The following is a 24,606-nucleotide window of genomic DNA, read 5'->3' as shown; positions in this document are numbered from 1 at the left end:
TTCACTCTCCAGTTTGCTCAAAATTTATCTCTGGAGAGTGAAAGAGATGTAATGATTCATATAATGTTTGTTTATTTTGGGCCACTTAATTGTGGGATTAAAGAAAAGAAAGGTGAGATAAAGGGAAATCCTATCCCCATTATCTCTAAGATTGTATTGGGATATGGAACTGGGACCAAATAACAGAGCACCACATGGAATTCATATTAACCATTGACTCCTATTTGAAATGGAAAAAGAAGTGTTAATACGAGTAGGTAGCCGTATTGAGCCAAGCTTTGTTTAAGCTGAGATTGAAACTAGTTTCTGACCTAACTCAAGATATTAGATTCAATTCAAGCTTATTTTGAACTCAAGCCCAGATCGAGCATATTTCAAGCTGCTTGATGAGCATATTCAATCCTAATTCAAGCTTGCATCAATCTTGACTTAAATGAAGATTGAATCAAACACAATCAAATTTAAACTTGTTTATAATTTATAACATATAGTAATAAATGTAAATCGAGCCTTACTGAGCCAGCCTATTCTCAAGTGCTGCTTGAAATTAATTTCAAGCTTGATATAATTAATCAAGCTAAATTATTTTGACAGCCTTACTAAACCGATAGCTTTTCCTTTTGCACTGTTGGATAGGTTGAGAATATAAAAATAACAAACAGAAATATTCCCTCCCTAGATAGTTTATTGTCAAAATAAATAAACAGCTCAGGCTTGGCTCAATGACTAGAGCTGCGTGAAACTTGGAGTCAAGCATAAATCAAACAAACATGGTTTGTTTTATGCAAACGAACCGAGTCTAAGCTTGAGCCAGCTCTCTCATACTCAGGCTGACTCACACCCCCTAATTGTAACCCTCATGCTGCTTGAAATAAGAACACAAAAAAATGATAATTCACTCTAAAACAGTTCAGTTTGACATTCAATTCTATGCAGGCTGCTGTACAAGTTTCTTATTCTGTTCCGCCAAAATGAAATGGTGCATGAGATAGAGTTTTCCTTCACTCTACATCGATACATAGATATTTAAATAAAATACTGCAATCGTAAGTACATTCATTTTCTACATCACACGATAAGTTAAAACCGTCAATTGTAATTGAAATGCATCATGGTCCGATCATATGTGGTCCAGGGAGCTTCGCCTTCATATATAAACCAGCAAACATCCAGTTGAACCACATTTGGACAACTATGGTCATCAATATATGGTTCATTAACCTTGGGGTGTAAACCTTAAATGAACGACTGTCAAAGTAACACATCTAGAGAAAGGAGCTCAAAGTGATAGACGGAGAATTGGAAAACCCATAATTCTACTGCATTATTTGCTGAAGGGATGGCCAAGCAATTTCTTCATCATTGCTATAGCCCTGAACCAAGAAATCTGTACAATTCCGACGACAACCACGGTTATAAGGATTTCGGAAACGACCATCCGGCCCTTGAAGATAAGTGTAGCGAGCAGAATTTGCCAACTCGTTAGTAGTGATGTTCTGTGCTATCTGCAAGTTACAAAAGGATACAGGGATTTAGGAGACAAGCAAAACTTGCTAGCCAGAGGTTACAACAGCCATTTAATCTCCACAATCTTTTCATATTCCAAGTGCTTGTTCTACTTTGACATTTTATTAACTACCAACCTTTTACTAAAAAAAAATATCTAGTTTATGAAGAACAAATATAGGTATATTTTGAATTTCTATCCCATAGACCAAATAACAGACATGATGGCACACTTGGTCTATGGATTGTTGATCAGAAAAAAAGAAGAAAAAGAGGTAGGACAGAAACACGAGGTTTCTTGCTTGCATGAGCCAATGACAATACACCATACAGGAAAAATGGTCTTCTAGGGATTGCCATCACAAAACTAGGTCCACACAATAGACAACCATGGACTAAAATACACTAACAACAACAACAAGAACCACAACAAAAGCAAGCCCTTATTCCGAACTATTTGGGGACCGTTATTTGGACCCTTCTTCTGCGTTCATCTCTATTTAGTGTATCAGTTTATGTCAAATAATAGAAGCTAAAACAGAATGTTACATCAAAATAATTAAAAGTATTGAATTAGTTTCTGGATTATCAAAAGGTATGGGAGTATGGGAATAGTATAAAAAAGAGTTAATTGTTCATAAGGACTTGGATTTTGTTTGCATTCAAGAAACTAAATTTGAAAATTGTAAAGATAGGATGCTAATGACTACGGGAGGAGGTAGGATCAAATGCTGGTCCTATTTACCTTCACCAGGTGCACCTGAGGGAATTCTCATTGGTGTTAATAATGATAAATTAACAACATTGGATTGGAAGAAAGGAACTCATGCCAGAGATAGCTAGGTTAAGTGGACCCTAACCAATGTGTATGGCCCTCATGAGTGGAGGGATAAAGAAATTCTTTGGGATGAGCTTAAAGATATTAAAAATTAGGGTAGAAATTATTGGCTGCTAGATGGTGATTTTAATGCCACCAATTTTGAAAGAGATAGGAAAGGACAAAAATCTAGCACTAAAGAGAGGAGAATTTTCAATACAGGTATCAGTAATTTGGAAGTCCTTGAGTTGAAACTTTCTAGAAGAAGGTTTTCTTGGACTAATATGAGAGAGGACCCAGTATTTGCTCTTTTGGATAGAGTTTTTGCTTCAACTGATTGAGAGAAACTTTATCCATTGACAATGGTTAAGACTTTACCAAGGATTTATTCTGATCATGTGTGTTTGCTAGTTGATACAAGGGCAGTGGGGCTCAAATCTCATCCTTTCAAGCTGGAACATTTTTGGTTTTGCAAAGTAGAGTTTGATGATCTGGTGAAGAAATGGTGGTCTTGAAAAACTATGGGGGCTTCTTCAATTAAAGTGTGGACTGAAAAGATCAAAAAATTAAGACAAAGCATAAGAGGTTGGAGTAAGAACTTAAAGAAAGAGGATTAGGCTAAAAAAAACACTTTGCTTTAGACTGTGAACCAGCTTGACTTGTTGGATGAGAGTAGAAAATTGAATCATAAAGCGCAGGTTAGAGAGAATGTTGTATTATAATTATATCAGTTGTATAAAGTGAAGAAGATGAAGTGGCAGCAGAAGTCTAGGCAATTATGGTTGACTACAGCAGATCTTAATACCTCATTCCATAAAGTGGCTAATGGGAGGAAAAGAAGGAATAACATATTTCCAATTCAGATTGAGAGGGAGCAGTCTATGGATCAGAGTAAGATTAGTGAACATATCACTAACTATTATAAACAACTATTTGGGACTATAATTACTTGGAGATAAACTATGACTGAGGAAATTTGGGAGCAGGATAAATCGAGGCTGGATAAAGTTGAGCTTTTAGTTGCTCCTTTCAATGAAGAGGAGATTCATCAGACTGTTTTTAATATGGCTGAGAATAATACTCCTAGGCTAGATGGTTTTGGTATGAAACTTTTTCATCATTTTTGGGACATTATTAAGAGGGAAATCTTAGAGTTGTTCACTACTTTTTATGAAAGAGAATGCTTTCAGCCTATGCTATGATTTGCCTGATTCCTAAGAAGAGTATGACTGATAGAGTGGAGAACTTTAGACCTATTAGCTTGTTGAATTGCAACTATAAGATGATTACTAAAGTTCTAACTAGCAGATTTGTCAAGTGATTAATGAGTTGATTACAGATTACCAGAGTGCCTTCATCAGACTATTGAAGTGCTTCATTAAAGGGAGATATAATGTTTGATAGCATGCTTAGTGCTCATGAAATAATTTTTGGAGTTAAAGCAAAAGACTGAGTGAATTATATTGAAACTGGACTTTGAGAAGGTTTATGATAAAGTGGAATGGGATTTTTTGGCTGATATTCTCAAATGGACGGATTTTCTATAAAAATGGATTGCTTGGGTCACACAATCTATTACCACTGGGTCTTTTGTTGTGATTTTAAACGTTGAGCTGGAAAAATACTTTAAATGTAAAAAAATGTTGAGACAAGGAGATCCATTATCTCCTTATTTTTTTGTCTTGATTGCGGATGATTTAAATAGAATGCTGAACAAAGCTAAGCAATATGGGTTGATTACTGATTTAGGGACTGATGTTTGTGAGAAGGATATCATTCACCTTTAGTACGCTGATATTTTGCTATTTTTGATGGCTGACAGTAGAGATGTAATGGTTTTAAAGTTCTTGCTCTATGGTTTTGAAACTGTATTTGGTATAAAGATAAACTTTGAAAAGAATTCATTAATTTATTTGGAAAATAACATAGAAAAAAAGGAATGACCTAGCAGCTTTGTTAAATTGTAAAGTTGAGGAATTACTGATAAAATATTTAGGACTTCCTTTACATGATAGCAAACTGAGGAAAAAAGATTGACTCCCTGTGATTGAGAAAGTGGAGAAAAGACTCGCTGGGTGGAAAGGAAAATTGTTGTACTTGGGTGATTGTATTACACTTATCAACTCAGTTTTGAGTGTTGTTCCTATATTTCTCATCTTTCTCTAATATACCTGTTTGGGTGCGCAAGAGAATTGATAAGCTAAGAAGATATTTGGGAAGCTCACAATGGCAAGAGGATAAGTTCTAAAAAGATATCTGGATTGGAGAATGCTCTCTGCTACCAGATTTCCTAAACTATTTAATTGAGTTTGGGATGAAGAGGATATTGTGCAGAATGTGTGGCTTGATTGGAGGAGTTGGAATCTACAATACTGCAAGATATTGTCAGAGCATATGCTAACGGAGGAAGAGCAACTAGTTGATTTTGTGTTTGGTAATTGTGATCAAGAGAGTAATGAGAATGATAGAGTTGTTTGAAAGTTTAAGAAAAGTGGAATCTTTACTATGAAATCTTTATATTGATTTCTTAATAATGGAGGAAGTATTACAACGGATTTGGCTAAAATCTGGCAGATGAAAATTCCTCTAAAAGTTAAAAGCTTTCTTATGGTTAACATGTAATAACAAAGTATTAACTAGAGATAATTTCATGAAACCAGGGTGAATTGGCAGCTCAACTTGTGTGTTCTGCTCTCAAAATGAGTCGATAGATCATCTTTTCTTAAGGTGTAAGTTTGGGAGCCAATTGCTGAGGCAAATGAAAAGAAACTTTGATATAAAGAAGCATAATAAACATGTGAATGATTAGTTCAAAATGAATCTACAATTGAAAAAAGAGAAGAAAAAATGGTGGCTTATTTGTCTTACTGCCTTCTTGTGAAGTTTGTGGCTGAAAAGGAATAATCAAATTTTTAATAATTGTGTGTGAATTTATAAAGTTTTTTAACATAAGGTGACTATCTTGTTTTTCTACTGGGCAAAGATCCAAGGAGAGGAGATAATGAAGAAAGCCGGCTGGTTGACTCAGGAACCTCAGGTGGTCGTGGACTTGGAAGAGTGATGCTGATCCTGGATGGTGTCTTCTAGATAATTTCAACATCTTATGAATCTTGTGATACAATTATGGTGTTTGTTTTAATTTTTGACATATATCTGTGGTAAGGTTTTGGTTATATGCTTGGTTGGTGAATGCTCTCTCAGGTTGTGGATGTTAGTGATGTTTAACTTCACTTGAGGTGGGTGTAATAGGCCTAGTCTTATTGTAATTGTTTTGTTTTGTTTCGTTGTGGTTAATCTTAGTGGAAGATTACCAAGTTTTTAAATTTCAATGAAACAGGGCCTGAGTATTGTTGCTAAGAATAAAAGAATTATTGAAATAGATCCAGTTATTAAAAGGAAGACCATTCAACATACATGATAAGGAAGCTGGTTAAACAGAGCAGACATGCATTATACTATTCTCAAGAAACATTTTGAGACCTAGTTAACCTCAGGTACCTGTTCCAGGAATTATAACATCACCCAAATAACTAGTAGCCTTCAAAGAAATCAATTTTTAATCTATAACCAAGTAAAATTTGAGTAGGCAGACTACCAGTTGCAGAGTCAGCTTAACAATAGAACTTCCTAGAAACTATTACCTGTGATGCCTGTGCGGTTGTCAGGATTAAAGACCCAGATAGCAAGAAAACATCCAAAAAAAGAAATACTGCAGCCCCAGGGAAATTGGTCACCATGTAATGAAGCCATGTCTCAGAAGATGGAACCATCACAGGTTCTGTCCAAATCCCTGTTGTTAACTACAAAGTTAGTCATTGTTAATGTGTAAATTCTGGATAATGGACTGGCATTTTAGTTCAGACCAACTTTAAAGTACTCACTATATAATGCAACGACAGCACCAATAGATGTTGTCAGTGTTCCCATACAAATTAATACAAAGAAGTCCCACTTATTTCTCTGCAAATAAAACCACAAAAAGATTAAAACGGAAAAGTTGCAATACACTACCATCAAATAGGAGCATGGATGCCACTAAACCAGGAATAATAGTAAACAGAGATACCTTGTGATATCTTTCCTGCCACAACCAAAAGTCCTCACATATTCCATGGACTTCAAAAAAATCCAAGTGTCTTATTGAAATTAAGCCATAAAATAAATTACTACCTTTCCAACGCAGTTAGATATCCATGGGCAATGATGATCAAACTGCTCCACACAATGCTTACAAGTAGGACAATGTTTGGAACGCACAGGACGGATTATCTGATGAGAAGAGTAATATTGGAGAAACTTCAATAAATCCTTTGCCGTGATTTTCAGTAGAACTATCTTAACAAACAAAAGCATGCAAGGACCAGTAAATGTCCAGTGTATTATCAGAAGATTAGCCTAATTACCCAACATGTTACTTACGAAGAAAAGAAAAAGAAAAAAACTCCAACGCTAATTGGTCTACCTCTGACAGTACTCCTACATAATTTTCCCTACCTAATCCTTATTTATTATAAAGAAATGTTGCAAATACCTTGCAGGTAGGACAGAGTTGAGACCAGTTCCCCCTCCAAACAGAAGAATTGTTAAGATCAATGTCTAGTAAAGGATCCTGTAAAATGAAGTGCTGAATAATGAGCTAATTGCAGACAAAAATAACAAAAGTATATTTAAGTCAAAAGTGTAACAGTCATGTCAAATACAGCTGATGAATAATCAATCATTCAGTTGAAAATAAAGTCAAGTGAAAATGCATATTAATTTAAAGAAATAATCAAAATAGAAGCTGTTGATGGCATCATTAGTGCGATGTTTAGTTTTTCCCTTTGGATCCAAGAAGCCATGAGTTCAAGTGATGGAAACATCCTCTTTGAAAATGAGAGTAAGGCTGCCAATATGATTTGTGTACTAGGACTCCCTCTTTTATAAGAACATAGTCAATTTATCAAATAGTATAGGATAGGTAATCGAACTTCAAGGCAAATACTCGAAGTTAGAAATATGAGACAAGAAGCAATTTAAAATTCTATGACAATTTGAACTCTTTCCAAGTTAGAAAAATATAATAAAAAGTAAAACATTCCAAGCTCACCTTCCAAAACCACTAGATTTAGTTTTGCATAGTCTATCTACTAAAAATTAGTCCAGCTGCAAGACATTTTTTGAAAAAAAAAATTATATAAACTTGGTATACGAAGTAGCAGCAACAATATATTAGGCAAACACCTTTCTTAAACATCGTTAGTAATATAATTTGTTAGGAAATAACAAAAGAAACTTGAGCAGCATCAACAAGGCAAGAATCTCAACTCTCATGCTTGAAAACTTGTTAAAACATATCTGACAACACAGCATCTAAAGCTGGATAACTTCAAAAATTGTTGTATTTTTACCGCTATCCCAGCTCCCTGTGAAACTAATATAACCAACTTCAAAAATTAACATAACAAATTCACTAGAATGTTGTAAAATTTATTCAGTGACAAGAAAAGGTAGGCAAAGAATCAAATTTGTGCCTGACCCCGAAGAATGGTCCGTTACTTCATATGGGCACAAACATATAAGACAGTATCAGCATATGAACTTGCTCTTGAGTTCATTGTCAACTTCCATATCCATGAGAGAAGGATTAGTAATGTGAATTTTCAGAGATTCTTAAAAGTTTCAGTACATTTCCATTTGAGATATCATAAGAATTTGCTAGAAGCAAATAAAGATTCAGCACATACCTCTGCACCCACAGGCCTCAGAGATACTCCAGTATTTGATTGGATATAGCCCGGATCCTTGCTGTAAATAAACCAATATATGAGTACAGTTGCATAATGAAAAGAGAGCATACATGAAAACATATCAAACCACCACATGTATTTCATTGTAACATCAGCAGCTTGAGGGCAGCATGAAAAAGATACTACCGGCCTTTTCAGAACTTTCCACTGTCAAAACTCAGAAGACACAATTGGCTAAGTAGCACTTAAACATTGGTATGTGCCAACAACACACACAAACAGACACACCATGTCTCCATCTGAAATATTTTTCTATTACTAAACTCACTTTTTCCGTCAAAAGATGGGGACAAGCTGCACCTGCCAATGTAATGAAAAAAAGAGAACAGCACCCGCCACCATGCCTTTAGCCCCAATTATTTTAGCACGGTTAGTGGATCCATTTTTTTCTGTTGAGATCTTTTTTCCCAATTCTCTGTTGAACCAAGTACTATCATGTCTTTCTTTGTTGTTATCTCTTAAATCAAAAGGTGTATTCCTTCTCTCTCAAGGCACCATCTTCTTACAAAAGTCACTCCTCGACACTGATGCACAATTGGTCTTTGTTGGACATGTTATTCAAGCCATCTCAATCAACTTTTCCACAAATTTAAATTCCACAAGTGCTACCTCTAATTCGTGTCTCCCACAATTACATTTCATAATGAGCCAAATCATTTATCTCAACTCCTGAAGAAACTCAAACCATTGTTTTGGTCTTATGTGAGCCACCTAGGCACCATTTAGGACGACCAAAGGAGTAAGCGCCACCAAAAACCAGCATAACTATGCATCCCCCTTTTTTCATCATTTAATTTTGAAAGTAATAAGGTGTTGCCATAGTGATGGATCCTAATACGATGTGTTTGGTTGTAGGAAGTGAGGGAATTCAACTGATTTTGGGAAGTGGAAGTTTCTAGGAAACTTACTTCAAAATCTCATTACTTCCCAATGTTGGTAAGACAGAGAGGGAACTGTTAGCCTTTTACTCTCTATTGTTTAGTTGAGAAAGATGAAAAATGAAAGTTAGAACATCAAAACTAAAATAAAAAGATTTGTTTGCATTTATACCCCTTTAAAGTTCTTTACCTATATGCATACCAAGGTTTCTAGTATTAGGATCGAGATCAGTATCGGCCGTCCAGAAAAACAATACATATCGGCACATATCAGCAGTATCGGTCGTATCGGCTACTCGTATCATATCAGACTATTTTTTAATTACGTAAAATTTAAAATATTATTTAAAAATGCAGAAAAGTTTCTAAAAATTTAGAAAAATGAAAGGAAAATAAGAAAATAAAAATTACTCACATATGAAGCCTAAAAACTTAAAAAGTATATTAACTTACTTAAAATTCAAATTTTGATGAATATCGAGCTCTCTCTCTCTCCCCTCCCCTCTCTCAAAATTTAAAACTTCCTCAAAAATTACCCAAATAGACAAGGTTCCCATTTTTTCTTTACTTCTTCCCCTCTCTCTCTAGGCTCTCAGCAACTGGTGCTGCTGCTTTACCGCAGCAGCAACAGTAGAGGTCGTCAGATCTACTCGGTGCAGAAAGAGAAATAGAGAGGGAATGAGAGGAATTAAAAACTAAAAATAATAATAAATAAATTCATCCAAGGTCATCGGAGGCGAGGTTGTCAGATCTTTGTCGGAGAATGTTGCCGAAGATCTACTCGATCGCCGGTGGAAGAAGTGAGAAAAAAGAAAAAAAGAGAGAGAAAAGGAGAGAAAGAAAGAAAAGAGAGAGAAAGGCAGATAGAGGAGTGGGGCCGAATCCCACCAGTTTTGGGTGGGATCGATTGATAACCCAGCCGATCGAGATCGGCCGAAACTGGGAACTATGATGCATACCCTTTTAATTTTGTATTTGCGTGTATATATCCTTTAAAAGTTATAGTTTTTACATAGATTCCCTATAAGTTAATTTTAAAAAAATATAAGTTAAAATCTTTAGTACTTACAATACAATATAAAAGACATAAATATTATTAAATAAAATGAATGTGTAAAAAATAAAAGGGTATTTTTGTCTCTTAAGTCAAGTTGATGAATTATTAATGATTAATTAAGTTTGAGGGTATTTAAAAAAAAAAAAACTAATAGGTATCCATGTGAAAAACCGAGGGTTTTAAAAAGAGATAAATATAAATATTAATTTTAGAAGGATATAGATGTAATAAGACATATTAGAAAGGTATACATGTAGGAAAAACTTTGAATGGATTTGGCTAAAAATATAAAAGTCTTATAGTTTAGGGGATATTTAGTTGCTAGAAAGTGGAGGAAAGAAAATAATTATTTTCAAAAACTTCTCTACTTTTAATATTTAGTTATAGAAAATAAAATTAAATAAGTAACTTTCTTACTTATTAAAAGTAGCTCCACCTTTTCTTTTTAATCTCCTTCCTTGAGAGGTGGGTCATTTCACTAAACTCTACTTTCTAGCAACTAAATACACCCTTAGGGGAAGTCGAATGAGTTATTTTCCAACTCACTTTCTAAAACCAAAGAATAAAAGGTGAGGCAATTCTTAAAACCAAAGTATGAAAAATCAGGATCGAGATCGGGATCGACCTTTCTAACACATCGGCCATATCGATTGCCTAGATCGAATCAGACTTTTTAAGTATGTAAATTCTAAATATTATTTAAAAATACAGAAAAATTTCTAAAAATTAAGAAAAATTAAAAAATAAGAAAATAAAGAAAAAAACTATAGTGCAGTGAAAAAACTAAAAAGAAGAGATTAGAGAGAAAGAGCGAGTAGAAGAAAACTAACCAAAAAAGAAAAGAGAGGAAAAAGAGAGTGAAAGAAATAAAAAAACTTAGAGAAATATAAAGAAATAAATTAAAAAGTTATATATCGAAGTTTGCCAGAGTTAGATCTGCATCGCCGGAGTTCACCGGAACTAGATCTCTCTATAAGAGAAATAATGGCTATATGGAAAAGAGAGAAAATGAAAAAGAAAAAGAAAGAGTGTAAAAAAAAGAGAGAGAGTGAGAAGAAAGAGATAGGATTAGGATCAAGTCGATCCTGCTAACCATGCCTAAAACTACCAATTTTACTTCCCTCACTTTTCTGCAACCAAACACGTCATTGACGTATGATTTTCTTAGTTCAAGTAAAATTTCTTACTTTATAGAAATCAGATTTTTTTTTCTTGCACATGATTTCTCTATTTTATTTTTGGCCGCCTTGAATTTGGGGCATCCATGTAGCACCTAGGCATCTCAATGTCCCTTTGATATCCTAGCACCTAGACCACAAAAAGCATCATTTTAAGGCTGTCCCAAGCTTCCCTAAGATAACAAAAATCTTTCTATAATTCCACTAGGGTAGAGTAGACCAAAAGGCAACGTCATAAAAAAGTGATCCAGTCAAGACTGAAATTGTAAGAACTGATAATAAAAAATAAAAAAACAATCTGTTGGGGCACACGTGCATTTCACATGCGCACCCTTCACCCTTCACCCTCTCCCTCTCCAGCACCCGATGAGGCAATCATGAGTGTTTTGATCGAATCAAAATCAAAATCAAATTTGGATTCCCTATAAATAAAACCCTAAACTCCTATGAGGTCACAAGGTCATGGCAGTGACTGTGAGAACCGAAAAAAAATGGGTTGAGAGAGGAGGGTGCACGTGCTCTACACGTGCAACCCCCTCCCTCTCCCTCTCCCGGCACGCGACGAGATGCAGCGGAGATCTCGCCGAATCCGAATCAAATTAGATTTGGATTTTTTTAATCTATAAATTAAACCCTAATTTTCTCTCTCTCTGAAACACCCCCCCCCCCATGCATTTTCTCTTTTCTTCTTCTCTTTCGTTTTCTTCTTTCTCACCATCGGAGTCATGCTGTGGAATCAGCCTGCCGGAGTGCCACCAGAGCCATCGGAGACCACCACGTGACTCCTTGGTAAGCCCTCTCTCACCCCTCAACCTTAATTTCAATTTAATATGTTAAAATAGAAATATCTAATTTGTGAGATTTTGGCTTCGCCAGCGACTCATGCTGGTCGGCAGCTTCGGGTCGCTGTCTCTCCTCCACTGGAAGCCTCTTGTCGTTGGTCTCGTGTTGTGGGTGTTCGCCTTTGGAGCCCTCATGGCTCTAGTCGTCGTCGGCTATTGAGTCGACCGTCTATGGTGTGTTCTCCTCCACCTCGTGAGGACAGCAAAGTCGCGAGAGAGAGTCGAGGGGCTTGAGGTGTGGTCGTTGAACCATCGCCGGTGGGGTCGCCGGCGATCACTCTCTCCCTCAATTCTTCTCTTCCTCGCGTCGGTCGCGGGAAGGGAAGGATTTGGTTGGGCTCGAGTTTAACCTAAGCCAACCCTTTTCTTATGAGTTTCGGGTTCGAGTTTGGGTTTGGATTTCGGATCCAAAGACCCGACCGGAACCACTTAAATTGCGTGGGCTGCGGGTTAGCTCGTAGCCCAGTCCATTGTTTTGGCTGGGCCGATTAGTTTTTTGGAGTGGGCCGAACCAGCAGTAGCCCAGCCCAATCCAATGGATAATTTAACCCATCTTAGTTCTTTTTAGTTTTTAAATTTTAGAAATATTGATATTATTTAAATTAAAATTTTTATTATTATTTATTATTAAAGGTGGTGATTTTTAGCATGTGAGCGAGAGATTTGAGATTTCAGTTGTCTTGCCTAGACTCAGGTGAGTAGGTTCACTCACATATTTATTTTTATTATATTTTGTACCCTTATCAGACCATGTAATTTACTGTGTACAAATTTAATTGTTATATTTTCTGTGTGCATTTAATCATTATACTCAGTGCATCGCTATATCTTGCGCAAATATTCAATTTTAGTGAAAAAAAAAATGAAACTAGTATTGGTACGACTTAGAGAGCAGTCCCGATATAGATCGCTTGCGGTTTTTCGTGGTGACTCAAGTCTATCTGAAAATTCAGAGGAAAGCCCTAAATCATATCACTGCGGTGACTTTCTTAGGTGACTCTAGTGGGGTTAGGAAACAGTCCTACGAAGATTGAGAAATTTCCTAGGTGACTCTAATCTCTTTCAACGGTTAGTGGAAAAGACAGGGTGTGTTGATCACATAGTGATACCATCTGATGACCCTAACCGAATCTGTTATGAAGAAAGTCCCGAGCGTCATCTCGAGGTGACTTCTAGTTGATGTGAATCTACAGGGTATAGACCCATTGAGACAAATGACAATATAAATATTGGAAAGATGTTAATATGTTGAAACTGTGTAAGGTTACAAATTATGACTCTCTTGTCATCATTGTCATTATTTAAAGAGCATGCATATTGCAAATTGTTATGTATATCGTTGATCTTAGGTTTTATTCAACACTAATAAATTTTAGAATTTATTTAGTTTTCGAGTGGATTCCACTCACTGAGCTATAGTGGTTGGCTCATGGATTTCTTTTATCTTTTTTTTGTTATCTCAGATAATAGTTAGCATGGTGACTGAGCGAGACGTACCCGGACCCCACCTCCACTTAGGACCCATCTATTTACCTTTCCGCTCTTTTAGATTCTATGCTTTAGATTAAATGTTAAATTTATTTTGTTTAGAGACTCAAAAATAATGACATTGTTTTATAATTATCACAATTAGTTTAAATTTAATAAAGCAGATCTTCTTCGTTTATTTATTCTTGTTATTGTACACTTAGGAAGTATTAGTAAGGCTTCGTGTATCTCAAGCATATTGAGGTGCATGGCCGATCATAATTCCTATCTCGGGTCTTGACAGTGATAAATGGGACCTTTGATCGTGGCGATCACTGGTGATTCTCTCTCTGTCTCTCTCATTGGTCTCCTCAAGGAAGGAGATGAAGTTAAGCATAGGCTTAGCCTGAGTCAACCAACTCAAATATGGGTTTGGGTTTGGATTTTGGATCTAGCAGTCCCAACCCAAATAGTGTTAAGGATTGGGCCTTTAGCCTAATCCATTTAATTGGATTCTGGGTGGGCTGCAAGCCAACTATAGCTCAACCGAATCATTTTGGACTTAAATTAGCCCATTTACCCAGCCCAATCTTTTTGGGCTTAAATTAGTCCATATAGCGTAGCCCAATTCAATGGGCTTAAATCAACCCATTTTAGTCATTTATTTAGTTGTAAAATTCAGAAATTTTATTAGGAATTTAAAATTATGTTATTTCTTTATTATCTAAAGGTAGCTAAATTTAGCATATGGACTAGAGGTTAGAAATTTTAATTGTCTTATCTAGACTCAGGTGAGTGAATTCACCCATATATTTATTCGTATTATATTTCATGTTTTTTGTCAGATTATGTATTCCTGTGTGTAAATTTAATTATTATATTTATGTGTGCAAAATATATGATTCAATGTATAGCTATACTTCATGCAAATAACAATTAATAAACAAGAATATTAGTGAAAAAATATAACTGATATTAGGTATGACTTAGAGAACAGTCCCGATATTGATCGCTTGCGACTTTCTATGGTGACTCAAATTTACTTGGAAGTCCAGAGAAAAGTTCTATTTTACATCACTACGGTGACTTTCTTAGGTGAATATGGCAAGGTTAGAAAACAGTCTCAAGTTAGATTGAAAGACTTTCTAAGGTAACTCTAATCTCTCTCAATGGTTAGTGAAAAAGACATGGTACATTTATCATATAGTGACACCTACTGGTGACCCTAATCAGATCAACTATGAGGAAAAGATCTAAGCACTATCTCGAGATGACTTCTAGTTGATGTGGATCCACAAGGGATTGACCTAATTGGGACAAATATCATTATCATTATTAAGAAAAATTTAGTATCATTATTTGTACCGTTATTATTACTATAAGCATGCTTAGTAAAATTATCATTTTTATATTGTTGGACTTAGATATAGTACTACTTCTATTTATGAATTCGGATTTATTTAGTTTTTGAGTGGATTTCACTCACTGAGCTATAATTATTGGCTCATAGGATTTTTCCTTCTAATATTTCAACAACTGATCAACTTGGCGACTGAGCGAGATGCATCGGGACCTCACCTCCACTTAGCATCTACCCTTTTTACTTTTTAGTTCTTTTAATCTTTATGTTTAAATTATCTATTAGTTCAGTTGATAAGAGGCATAGAAGTGGTGACATTGTTTATTTTATTATTATTGGATTAAATTTATCAAAGTCAGATTTTTACATTAATTTTTGTAATTATGGACTTACAAAATATTAGTTAATGCTTCGTGTATCTCAAGCGTATTGAAGTATAAGGCCGATTTCGCTTTCGAGTCATGACAGCAATGACACACGTGCCAGGTGGAGAGAATTAGAATAGAGCATAATAGGAGACTTCAAAGGATGTAATGAAAACTATTGAACATCATGGGCTTTCACAATACTATGTATGTGCCATAAGTATAGCCTCCAAAACTCTTCATAGTTGATACTAAGATGCATCATTTATCTATGAGTCCTACTCTCAAAATGGCATCATGTGAGGATGAACATGCATATGTGCAAGTAAGTAAGTATATCGTTAGCCAAAATTAATAGGGCTTTCAAGAGTCGAGACAAATTTTATTGATCGACTTGCACCACAAGTCCAAAGGAGGTCTTATGTTAGAATTTATGAAAAACTAGAAATTGAAGTTCAGTGAGTGCAGTAGACTCCAAGAAAAGTCAGAGGGGAGGAGGAAAGAAGCTAGCACCTACAAAGTGGTTAGGTACAAGAATCAAACCAGTTCGCCAATTCTTTGGATGAATTAGCAAGTTGAGTGGTTCCCCACAATTCTTTTCCAACCAAATTATACCAGCTGATCCATACTGGTCAGTCAACCAATTGATAGGTCAGTCAGTTCAATTAATGATCTAATCCAGGTTTATAAAAAAAGCACTCAATTGATCAACCAGCAGTGAAGCCCTACCACCCAATAAGATGGGGTCAGGAAGGCACAATTCAGATTTGAAACGGCCCAGATAGTAACATTTTTTGTGATTAACTACCAACTGGCTTTCAGCCTTCTAGAAGGTGGACCTGAAAACCTAATGAAAGTAAAATAAGCAAAGAGATTTGTTATGATATCTCTACGGTCAGTTGGCAAATAGAATTATAAACCTTGGTTTTCCAATTTTTGACTAATGTAACCTTGTTGCTTGCACATACAAATTACGATAGTCCCTTTGTTGTCACAGTATGGTCATCCTAATTCTTAAGGTCCATCAATTTATGCATGGAGCCAATTCTCCTGCTTCTATAATCACAAGTGTTATAGATGATAGATCAGTCCGCTTTTAATTTAGCCTTCAACCAACTAAATATTAGAACTCACCAGTGAAGCACCACCGCACCTTTAAGGATACATATTGCACATGAAATTAAATCCAGTACAATGTAAGCTATCTAAGATAAGGATAAAATAATTAGGCACCAAGATCATGCCTAAAAAAACATCATGGAGTTGTCCTGCAGTAAAGCTACAGAAAAAAATTTTACCACCATGATAGGGGAAGTTAAGGTTGTGTGTTTGTTGGAGTACCATAAAGTTAAAAGAAGATGTAAAGTCATCAAAATTTTAGACAAGAAAAAAAGTTGGTGTCTTTGGAATTCCTAAGAAAGAGAAGTGCTATAGTAATTTTCCTACATAATTTTCCACCAACAGAAGCTGGAGATCATAGAATAGCATCTGAATGTATGTTGTTATAGTACAAAACATGGTTTCCAGTTTCGGCCGATCCCGAGTGGGATCGGCCAAAACGGATCCCAGCCGAAACTAGCAGGTTTGCTGGTTTTGGCTGGGGTTTCGGCAGTTTCGGCCGATCCCGACCGAAACGGGTGGGAACGGGTCGGATCCGACCCGGGGGACATCAATAATTGATGTCCCCCCCCCCCCCCAACTTGCCTCTCTCCCTTTTCTCTCTCTCTTTTCTTTTTTTCTCTCTTTCTCTCTTTTCTTTCTTTTCTTTCTTTCTCTCTTTCTCACGGGTCTCTTACTCTCTTTCTCACCGGCGACTGAGTAGTGAGTAGATCTCCGATGACTTCAACCTCCAGCGACGTTTTCCGACGAAGATTCGACGACCTCGATCTTCGGCGACCTTAGGTAAGTTTTTTTTTTTTCATTGTGCAACAGCTGCACCTACAGTAGGTGCTGCTGCGCACCAGCACCTGCTGTAGTAGAGACTTCTCTGCTGCAGCAGCAGCACCACCACCTGATGCTGCTTATGCAGTTATGCCTCATAAATTCTAAATTATTTTATATTTTATTTTGATTTTTGTTTATGTTTTTTAGTTGCAGAGTTAAAATATTAATGACTCCAAAAGAAGTCATATGATACTGACATTGGGTGGCAACATTGCAACACTATTGGGCAAGATAAAAGACGTGTTAAATGCAACTGGTGTGGAAAGAAAATGAGTGGTGGTGTCAGTCATTTGAAATAACATTTAGCTGGAAGACAAGAAAATGTAGCAGCTTGCACTCAAGTGTCCTTGGAAGTTAGAAAGCAGATGTTGGCTCATTTAATTGGCAAAAAGAAGAATAAATAATCTGCACAACAAAGAGAGTCAATAATTCGTGAAGAATTAATGCATAATCCTGTACACATTGATGATGATAGCAGTGAGCAAAGTGAAGAGGATGAGGAGGAGAGACAGATGAGGAATGCAATAAAAGAGAGCAGAAATATGCATAGAGAAGATGAAGAGATGAGAAGAAGCACTGGTAGTAACTTTCAGAGATTTAGATCAGTTAATATATGAGGAGAGAGAGAATATGGGGGCAGCAGTTCTACCTATAGGACTCCTGGTGTTACAGCAGAGTCTGAAAATATTGGACCAATGAATACATATCTTCAGAAAAATAGGGTCGTACACAGGCTTCCATCAAGACAGCTTTCAAAGGAATTAAAAATGTAAAAAAACACATTGGTAGAGCTATCTCTAAATTTATTTTCTACAACCATATTTCTTTCAATGTAGTTGATAGCCCTTACTATCACACTATAGTATATGCTATACAATCAGTAGGGCCTGGTGTTCCCTCTCATAGTTCAAATGATATTGCTACTAAATATCTTGACTCAGAGGTAGATGAACTTCATACTTATATTGAGACATTTAAACGGTATTGGGATGAATTTAGTTGTACACTGATGTGTGATGGGTGGAGTACACAAAACAGAAGAAATATAATTAATTTCTTAGTGTACTCTGGCATGGGGACAATATTTTTGAATTCTGTGGATGCTACTGCTCATTTCAAAAATACAGATTATATTTGTCAATTGATGGATGAGGTGGTACAAAAAATCGGTGCAAAAAGAGTAGTCCAAGTGGTTATTGATAATGGGGCAAATTATAAAGCTGCTGAAAATTTACTGATGATTAAAATACCTCATTTATATTGGACACCATGTGTTGCACATTGTATTGATCTGATGTTAGAGGATATTGCAAAAAAGCCTGAAATTGACATGGTCATACGTGAAGGTCAGTGGCTAACAAATTTTATATATAACCATGGTTGGGATCTTAATTTACTAAGGCAAATGACTGGTGGTAGGGAGATCATCAAACCGGGAGTCACTAGATTTGTCACTCACTTTTTAGCCTTGGAGAGCATCATGCGCTACAAGGATAATATTATGCGGATGTTTACATCACAGGAGTGGTCTATAAAAATTAAGAATATGAAATTTAAAGATAAATCTTTAGGTGAAACTTTGAAAAATATAGCCCTTGGAAATACATTTTGGAATAATATTACAATTGCCAGCGCAGTATTTGAGCCTCTTGTCAAAGTATTAGGACTTGTAGATAGTGATGACAAGTCTGAGATGGATTTCTTATATGAGGCAATGGACATAGCTAAAGAATTAATAAAAAAAATGTGGGTCAAAGTTATAGGAAGTGGTGGAAGATGATTGATTCTAGATGGAACAAACAACTACATAGAGATATACACGCTGCAAGTAAGCATGTTTTTGAGTTTTAAGTTTTAATTTACTTTTATTTATGAATATTTTAAAATTTGAATGCTTACAAATTTTAAATTTCTACAGGGTATTTTCTTAATCTAAGATTTCAATTCTCTAAAAATGTCAATAATGATAACAGGTCTGAGATGGGTTTCTTATATGAGGCAATAGACATAGCTAAAGAATCAATAAAAAAAATGTTGACCAAAGTTATAGGAAGTGGTAGAAGATGATTGATTCTAGATAGAACAAACAACTACATAGAGATATACACGCTACCGGTAGGCATGCTTTTAAGTTTTAAGTTTTAATTTACTAATTTACTTTTATTTATGAATATTTAAAAATTTGAATGCTTACAAATTTTAAATTTCTACAGGGTATTTTCTTAATCAAAGATTTCAATTCTTAAAAAATGTCAATAATGATAGTGAAGTCTTGTTGGGGGTTAGAAAGATAATCAACAAACTTGAGCCCGATATTCATAAACAAATCCTGTGCGATAAAAGAAGTGAGTTATGATTCAATTAAATAATTTTATTATTATTTGTTTCAATATAATCAATAAGCTAATAATATATTTCTGATTTCAGATGGAGAGATATAGATCGAGAGCTGGGCAATTCAATACTGCTAAAGTTGTTGCAGCTATATCTAATAACACTCAAGCTGAATGGTGGTCTATCTATGGATGGAAGGACGCACCAAATTTGACGCCAATAGCAAAGAAGATTTTAAGTCAAACTGTGTTTTGATCACAATGTGAAAGAAATTGAACTACTTTCTCCTTAATCCACACAAAAACATGCAACTGATTGACAATGGAAAGATTGGAGAAGTTAGTTTTTTGTCATTATAATATGAGATTAAGGGAGAGAAATTTAAGAAGAAAGACAGAAAATAAACAATTAATTAATTTAAATCATGTTTTTGATGAAGAAGACCCCGTGACTCCATGGATCAGAGAAATAGAGGACAGGTTATTAGATGACAGAGATAACCATGGTTAGATTAAATATTAGGAGAGACCACGACGAGGGCAGAGATTGGTATGAGTCATTCAGCAATGAGAGATAGTATACCTACTAGTACTAGTCATAGTCCTGATGATACATATGGTGGTGAGATCGTTCCATCTACATTTGTTGAGGAAAGTCAAGGAGGTATAAGAAGTGAAGACAGAGAAACTGACGATATATATACATATCAGCGACGTTGTCATGAGATGCATTTTGATTCCTATGATTATGGTACATCGAGTATTTATTGTTTGGAGCCATCACAAGATCCATATGCTAGTTATTATCCTCAGTATCCTCAGTATTCTCAGGCACAAGATCCAAATGCTGGTTATTATCCTCCTCAAACGCAAGTCATACAGCAAGATCTATACAATATGACTAATATGATGGAATCACTTTTTAGAGCATCAGGTCCCAGACATCAATATTTATAAACTTATGGTGATTATGATGATGAAGACTATAGAAATTTACGAGAACCAGTTCGGTATTTATCAAAGTTTTAAATTTTGAGTAAATTAATATATTTTTTAAGTTTTTAGACTTCATATGTGAGTAATTTTTGTTTTATTATTTTTTGTCATTTTTTCTAAATTATTCTGCATTTTTTTACATTTTTAAATAATATTTAAAATTTTATATAATTAAAAATAGTCTTGATCCGATACGAACGGCCGATACGGTTGATACGTATCGTTTTTCTGGACAGCCGATACCGATTTCTGGACAGCCGATACCGATCCCGATACTGGGAACCTTGGTACAAAATAAAAGTAATAGTATTGCTAACACCAACAAAACAACTGGAAGCATGTTCACCATATTTATGAGTTTGTAATGAGCTAAATGTCTACAATTCAAGGTTTACCTGCTACATCGGTAGAGCATTAACAATGAGCCAAATGCAAGAGAAATGCCAGTCCACCCCCATAGTCCAACAAAAGCAGTAATTCTGGAAAAATTAGGAGCTGGAAAGAGAGATGATATAAATAGACGTGCAGTGTTCATTGGATAGTATACTCAATTTAAAGAAATACATGACCAATACCTACCGAAAAGAATTGAGCTTATAAAAAGGATCATCAAGATAATTATCGAGAAAAATAAAACCCAAGCATATCCAATCTTCCCGATCCTTCCAGCACAATATTTATCTTCCCAGCTCTCCTTTGTGGCATTTGACTAGATATGCAAAAGTCAACTTCACTTCAGTAAAGTTCAAAAGGACCTTGAAAAGATATGATAATATTTAGTATATTAATCCATATTTATGACATTTTCCCAATGTGCAAGTCTAACAGGCTAAAAGAAAAAAAGAAAAAAAGTCTATCAATGTCAATCCAGAGACGATATGAAATACTTCAGGCTCGCAGCCACATCAGATTTTCAGAAAAAGCTATAGGATAACACAATTAACTTTCTCTGCACAGATTCAAAATTAAATCTTCTACCAGGTGCATCTAAACTACACTTGAGCTTAAAAGAGAGCAACTTAAAGTGCATATAAGTACAATAGGCTCTCAAGAAATACGTACAAGGATATAGGAAACATGCCGATGACCTTTATCAGATGCAAGCTGAGCAGGAGTTAATCCATTGTTATCCTTCACCATCAATTCTGCCTTAGTGCCTGCATGTACAAGCACCATGCATCCTTCCATATTGCCTCTTAATGCAGCCCAATGTAAAGGAGTGCAGCCTACACCACATGATTATTATTGCAGAGCTATTATAATCTTAATTTGTGTTACCTTTTCAAAAATATATTGAAGTGACTGCAGATACTTGAAAAGCTTCTCTTCCTACAAGACTTAAAACATGCTTATGTGAAACGTTGTTCCCAAAGGACATACATGGAAATAAGAAGATGCTATTTTAAACTATGTCCACATGTGCTTAAACTTTTTGTTCTACTGTTTTCAGTGCTAGAAATCTTTTATGATTCATATAGAAAAATTGGACTAGGTCTGCAAATAGTTAATAAAATTTGAGACTCATGGTATATGCACAATACCAAAGCAGAAAACAGTGACCTTTTGATGTGGGAATATTCTAGACATGAACTAGACAAACACTTTTCTTTAGTAATTAAAATTGGACAGAGCTTACTCAGGCATGGAGCTTGTTCACATGGTTACAACCTTAGATCATTATTAGATCAGCAGATTAGGACTATATTAACTCAAGATTAGGCTTGTGCAGCCACAAAGGATGTAAAAGAGTTTGAGAATATATAATACTCTAGGCCAACCCATCTATCTTTTATATTCCTCACTCCAGTCTCTACAAACCAATATTCTTCTCTTCCTTCCTCTACTATAGATACTTCTTCTCTCCATTCCTCTCTATGCCTGCGAGTGCCTACTTTCCCCCTTCAGCTCATCGCTGCTACTGTTGTCCCTTTTCTCCTCTTTCTGGACCAACCACTCTATCTGCTCTCTTTGATGCTACAATTCTGGAATTCATCTGCTACTACAGGTATTGGTATTGCTTCTACTCAGATTGATAGTCTTCATCATCTCTTGATGAAAATATCGAAGTTCCACTGGTTCTTCAAGTGTAGTCAATGCTCTTTACTGCAGATCTAAGAAGGATTCCAGCAGCAGATCAAAAGGTCATCTGCTACTACAGGATCCCTTGCTTCTATACTTTGCCTACAACTTATTCTTTATCCTGAGTCCTAGAAATCTCGAACTTCATTTAGTTTAGTCCTAACTCCTGATTACTGAGTAAAATCTACAAGGATCTATCATCAAGTTGTTAGTTTTCATACTTCTTTCAGATCAAGTAAAATATATAAATTGATCTGATGATATGTCAACTGTTGGCTGGTCTAAGTGATTGATTATCCTCTTTATTATTGCACTTAAAGTTGGAGTTTGCTTCCCGTTTAAGACTCGCATTCTCCAATTTAACATGTGATTGCAATCTAGTATGCATCAACCTTCGATCATTAGCATTTAGCAATCAACATTCTACAAGTAATGAAAGAGGTAATTGCAGTTTATAAATTTCCTATCACATTAATGTTTTTGGTAGAATCAAGCCAACACTTCTAGTTCACCCATATGTCATGAACTTAATTATGACTTCATCAGCGTAATTGTATATATATATATATATGTGTGTGTGTGTGTGTGTGTGTGTGTGTGCTGCATATTGTCTCCTATCCATAATGCTCCTGCTCAGATCAAACAAATGGTTCTAGTTCTCTATATACAAAAACAAAAATCTAATGAGATTTCATCTGCTTACGGAAATATTAGTTATCCTTAGACTTTTGTGCTTGGTGGAAAAGAAGCAAACAAAGGTACGCTAGTTTGCTGTCTTGTTCTGGTTAGTTGAAACAAAGAAAAAAAGTATGATGAGGAAGAGTGATCTAGATGATGTGACATTGTGACATAAGATGCAATGACCTAGGTGGCAAGGAGAAATGCTGGGCAAACTTCTAAGTGGCAACTGCATTCTTTCCAGGAAGTGTAAATACGTATATGACATTGCAATAGTTCTGAATAAGATTCTGGATCCCATGGTTGTAAATCTATGTAATTATCTGCAATCTAATTTAACATAATTTACTGAAATCAAAAAGTTGGACATGTAAATATCATGCATAACAGTAAAGAGAATTGAGACTTGTGATTCTGCGGCCACGTTTGGTAAAATGGGATAAGGGGGTTTATCCGAGATATATATAATAGTTGTAAAATATTACAATTTATATTTAATTATAAACCTATTTTCCATCATTCTCCACAAAAGAAATATCTATTTCATTAAACAAGGAAAAAGACAATAAGGTTAATTTTGATCGTTTTTATCTCTTATCCTAACTATCACAACCAACACTTTTTATCCAACACTTATTCTAATTTTTCAAACCAAACTCCCAAAAGAGATTGGCATAAAAACTACATTTATCTCGAGATAAGTCCTAATTTTATCTCTATCCTAACTTTTTTTTATCTCATTGTCAAATGGGTCCTAAGTATTCCAAGGAGTTTCAAGCTTTAAACGGCCAATAAACAGAAAATTTGGAGTGTACAGTAACATTTAGAATATCATAAAGCTAATCATGCAACCAGGAGACGAAGATAGTTCATACCATTTTTGTCTTGCCTCCCTTGATATGCATCCCTAAAGAGTAGTAACCTAACAGTATCAGCATATCCCTTATAAGCAGCCCTGAGAAGTAGCATCAGATTTACAAATGTTCAGTTAAAAAACCCAAGAAACCTGAATCTTAACTAAGCAGAGAATATTCATAATATGTTCAAAAGATTCATGAAATAAACTATATCAGCTAGAATAGAAAATACGGCAATACTACTTAAAAAAGGAAAGGTTCTCACAATCTAAAAGAACTGGATAAGACCATGGATCGAAGGATCGGCCGATCCTAATCCAATCCCAGTCCTAGTCAATTGACTGGGATTGGCTAGTTCAGGTTAGATTGTTAGATCTAACCTAGATCCGACCTGAGTACATCAATAATTGATTCCCCCAATCCCCTATCGTCTTTCTCCTCTCTCACTCTCTCTCTCTCC

The 24,606-nt window shown here is 35.4% G+C and overlaps 1 protein-coding gene across 2 annotated transcripts in view; it reads right to left on the bottom strand.

Annotated features, from left to right (window-relative positions):
- Window positions 1–866: 866 nt before the first annotated feature.
- Window positions 867–24,606, bottom strand: part of LOC140786599 (probable protein S-acyltransferase 23) — a 32,579-nt gene continuing 8,839 nt past the window's right edge. Inside the window, exons 4-13 of one of the 2 annotated variants that reach the window (XR_012108671.1) lie at window positions 24,165–24,244; window positions 21,595–21,758; window positions 21,112–21,241; window positions 20,928–21,027; window positions 8,050–8,110; window positions 6,855–6,932; window positions 6,494–6,592; window positions 6,205–6,283; window positions 5,965–6,123; window positions 867–1,505 (exon numbers count right to left, since the gene is read on the bottom strand). Coding sequence is in view for 1 of the 2 variants with exons in the window: in XM_073135145.1 (XP_072991246.1) it covers window positions 1,317–1,505; window positions 5,965–6,113; window positions 6,205–6,283; window positions 6,494–6,592; window positions 6,855–6,932; window positions 8,050–8,110; window positions 20,928–21,027; window positions 21,112–21,241; window positions 21,595–21,758; window positions 24,165–24,244 (1,129 nt within the window). In the remaining variant the exon portion in view is untranslated. The remainder of the gene's footprint in view (window positions 1,506–5,964; window positions 6,124–6,204; window positions 6,284–6,493; window positions 6,593–6,854; window positions 6,933–8,049; window positions 8,111–20,927; window positions 21,028–21,111; window positions 21,242–21,594; window positions 21,759–24,164; window positions 24,245–24,606) is intronic. The other variant, XM_073135145.1, reaches the window with a different exon arrangement.

Source organism: Typha latifolia, chromosome 4 (assembly GCF_019914945.1).
Source record: "Typha latifolia isolate L0001 chromosome 4, TyphaL0001v2, whole genome shotgun sequence".
NCBI classification, from domain to species: Eukaryota; Viridiplantae; Streptophyta; class Magnoliopsida; order Poales; family Typhaceae; genus Typha; species Typha latifolia.
Note: the sequence above shows the minus strand (reverse complement) of the source record. Positions and strands in the feature narration are given on the sequence as shown.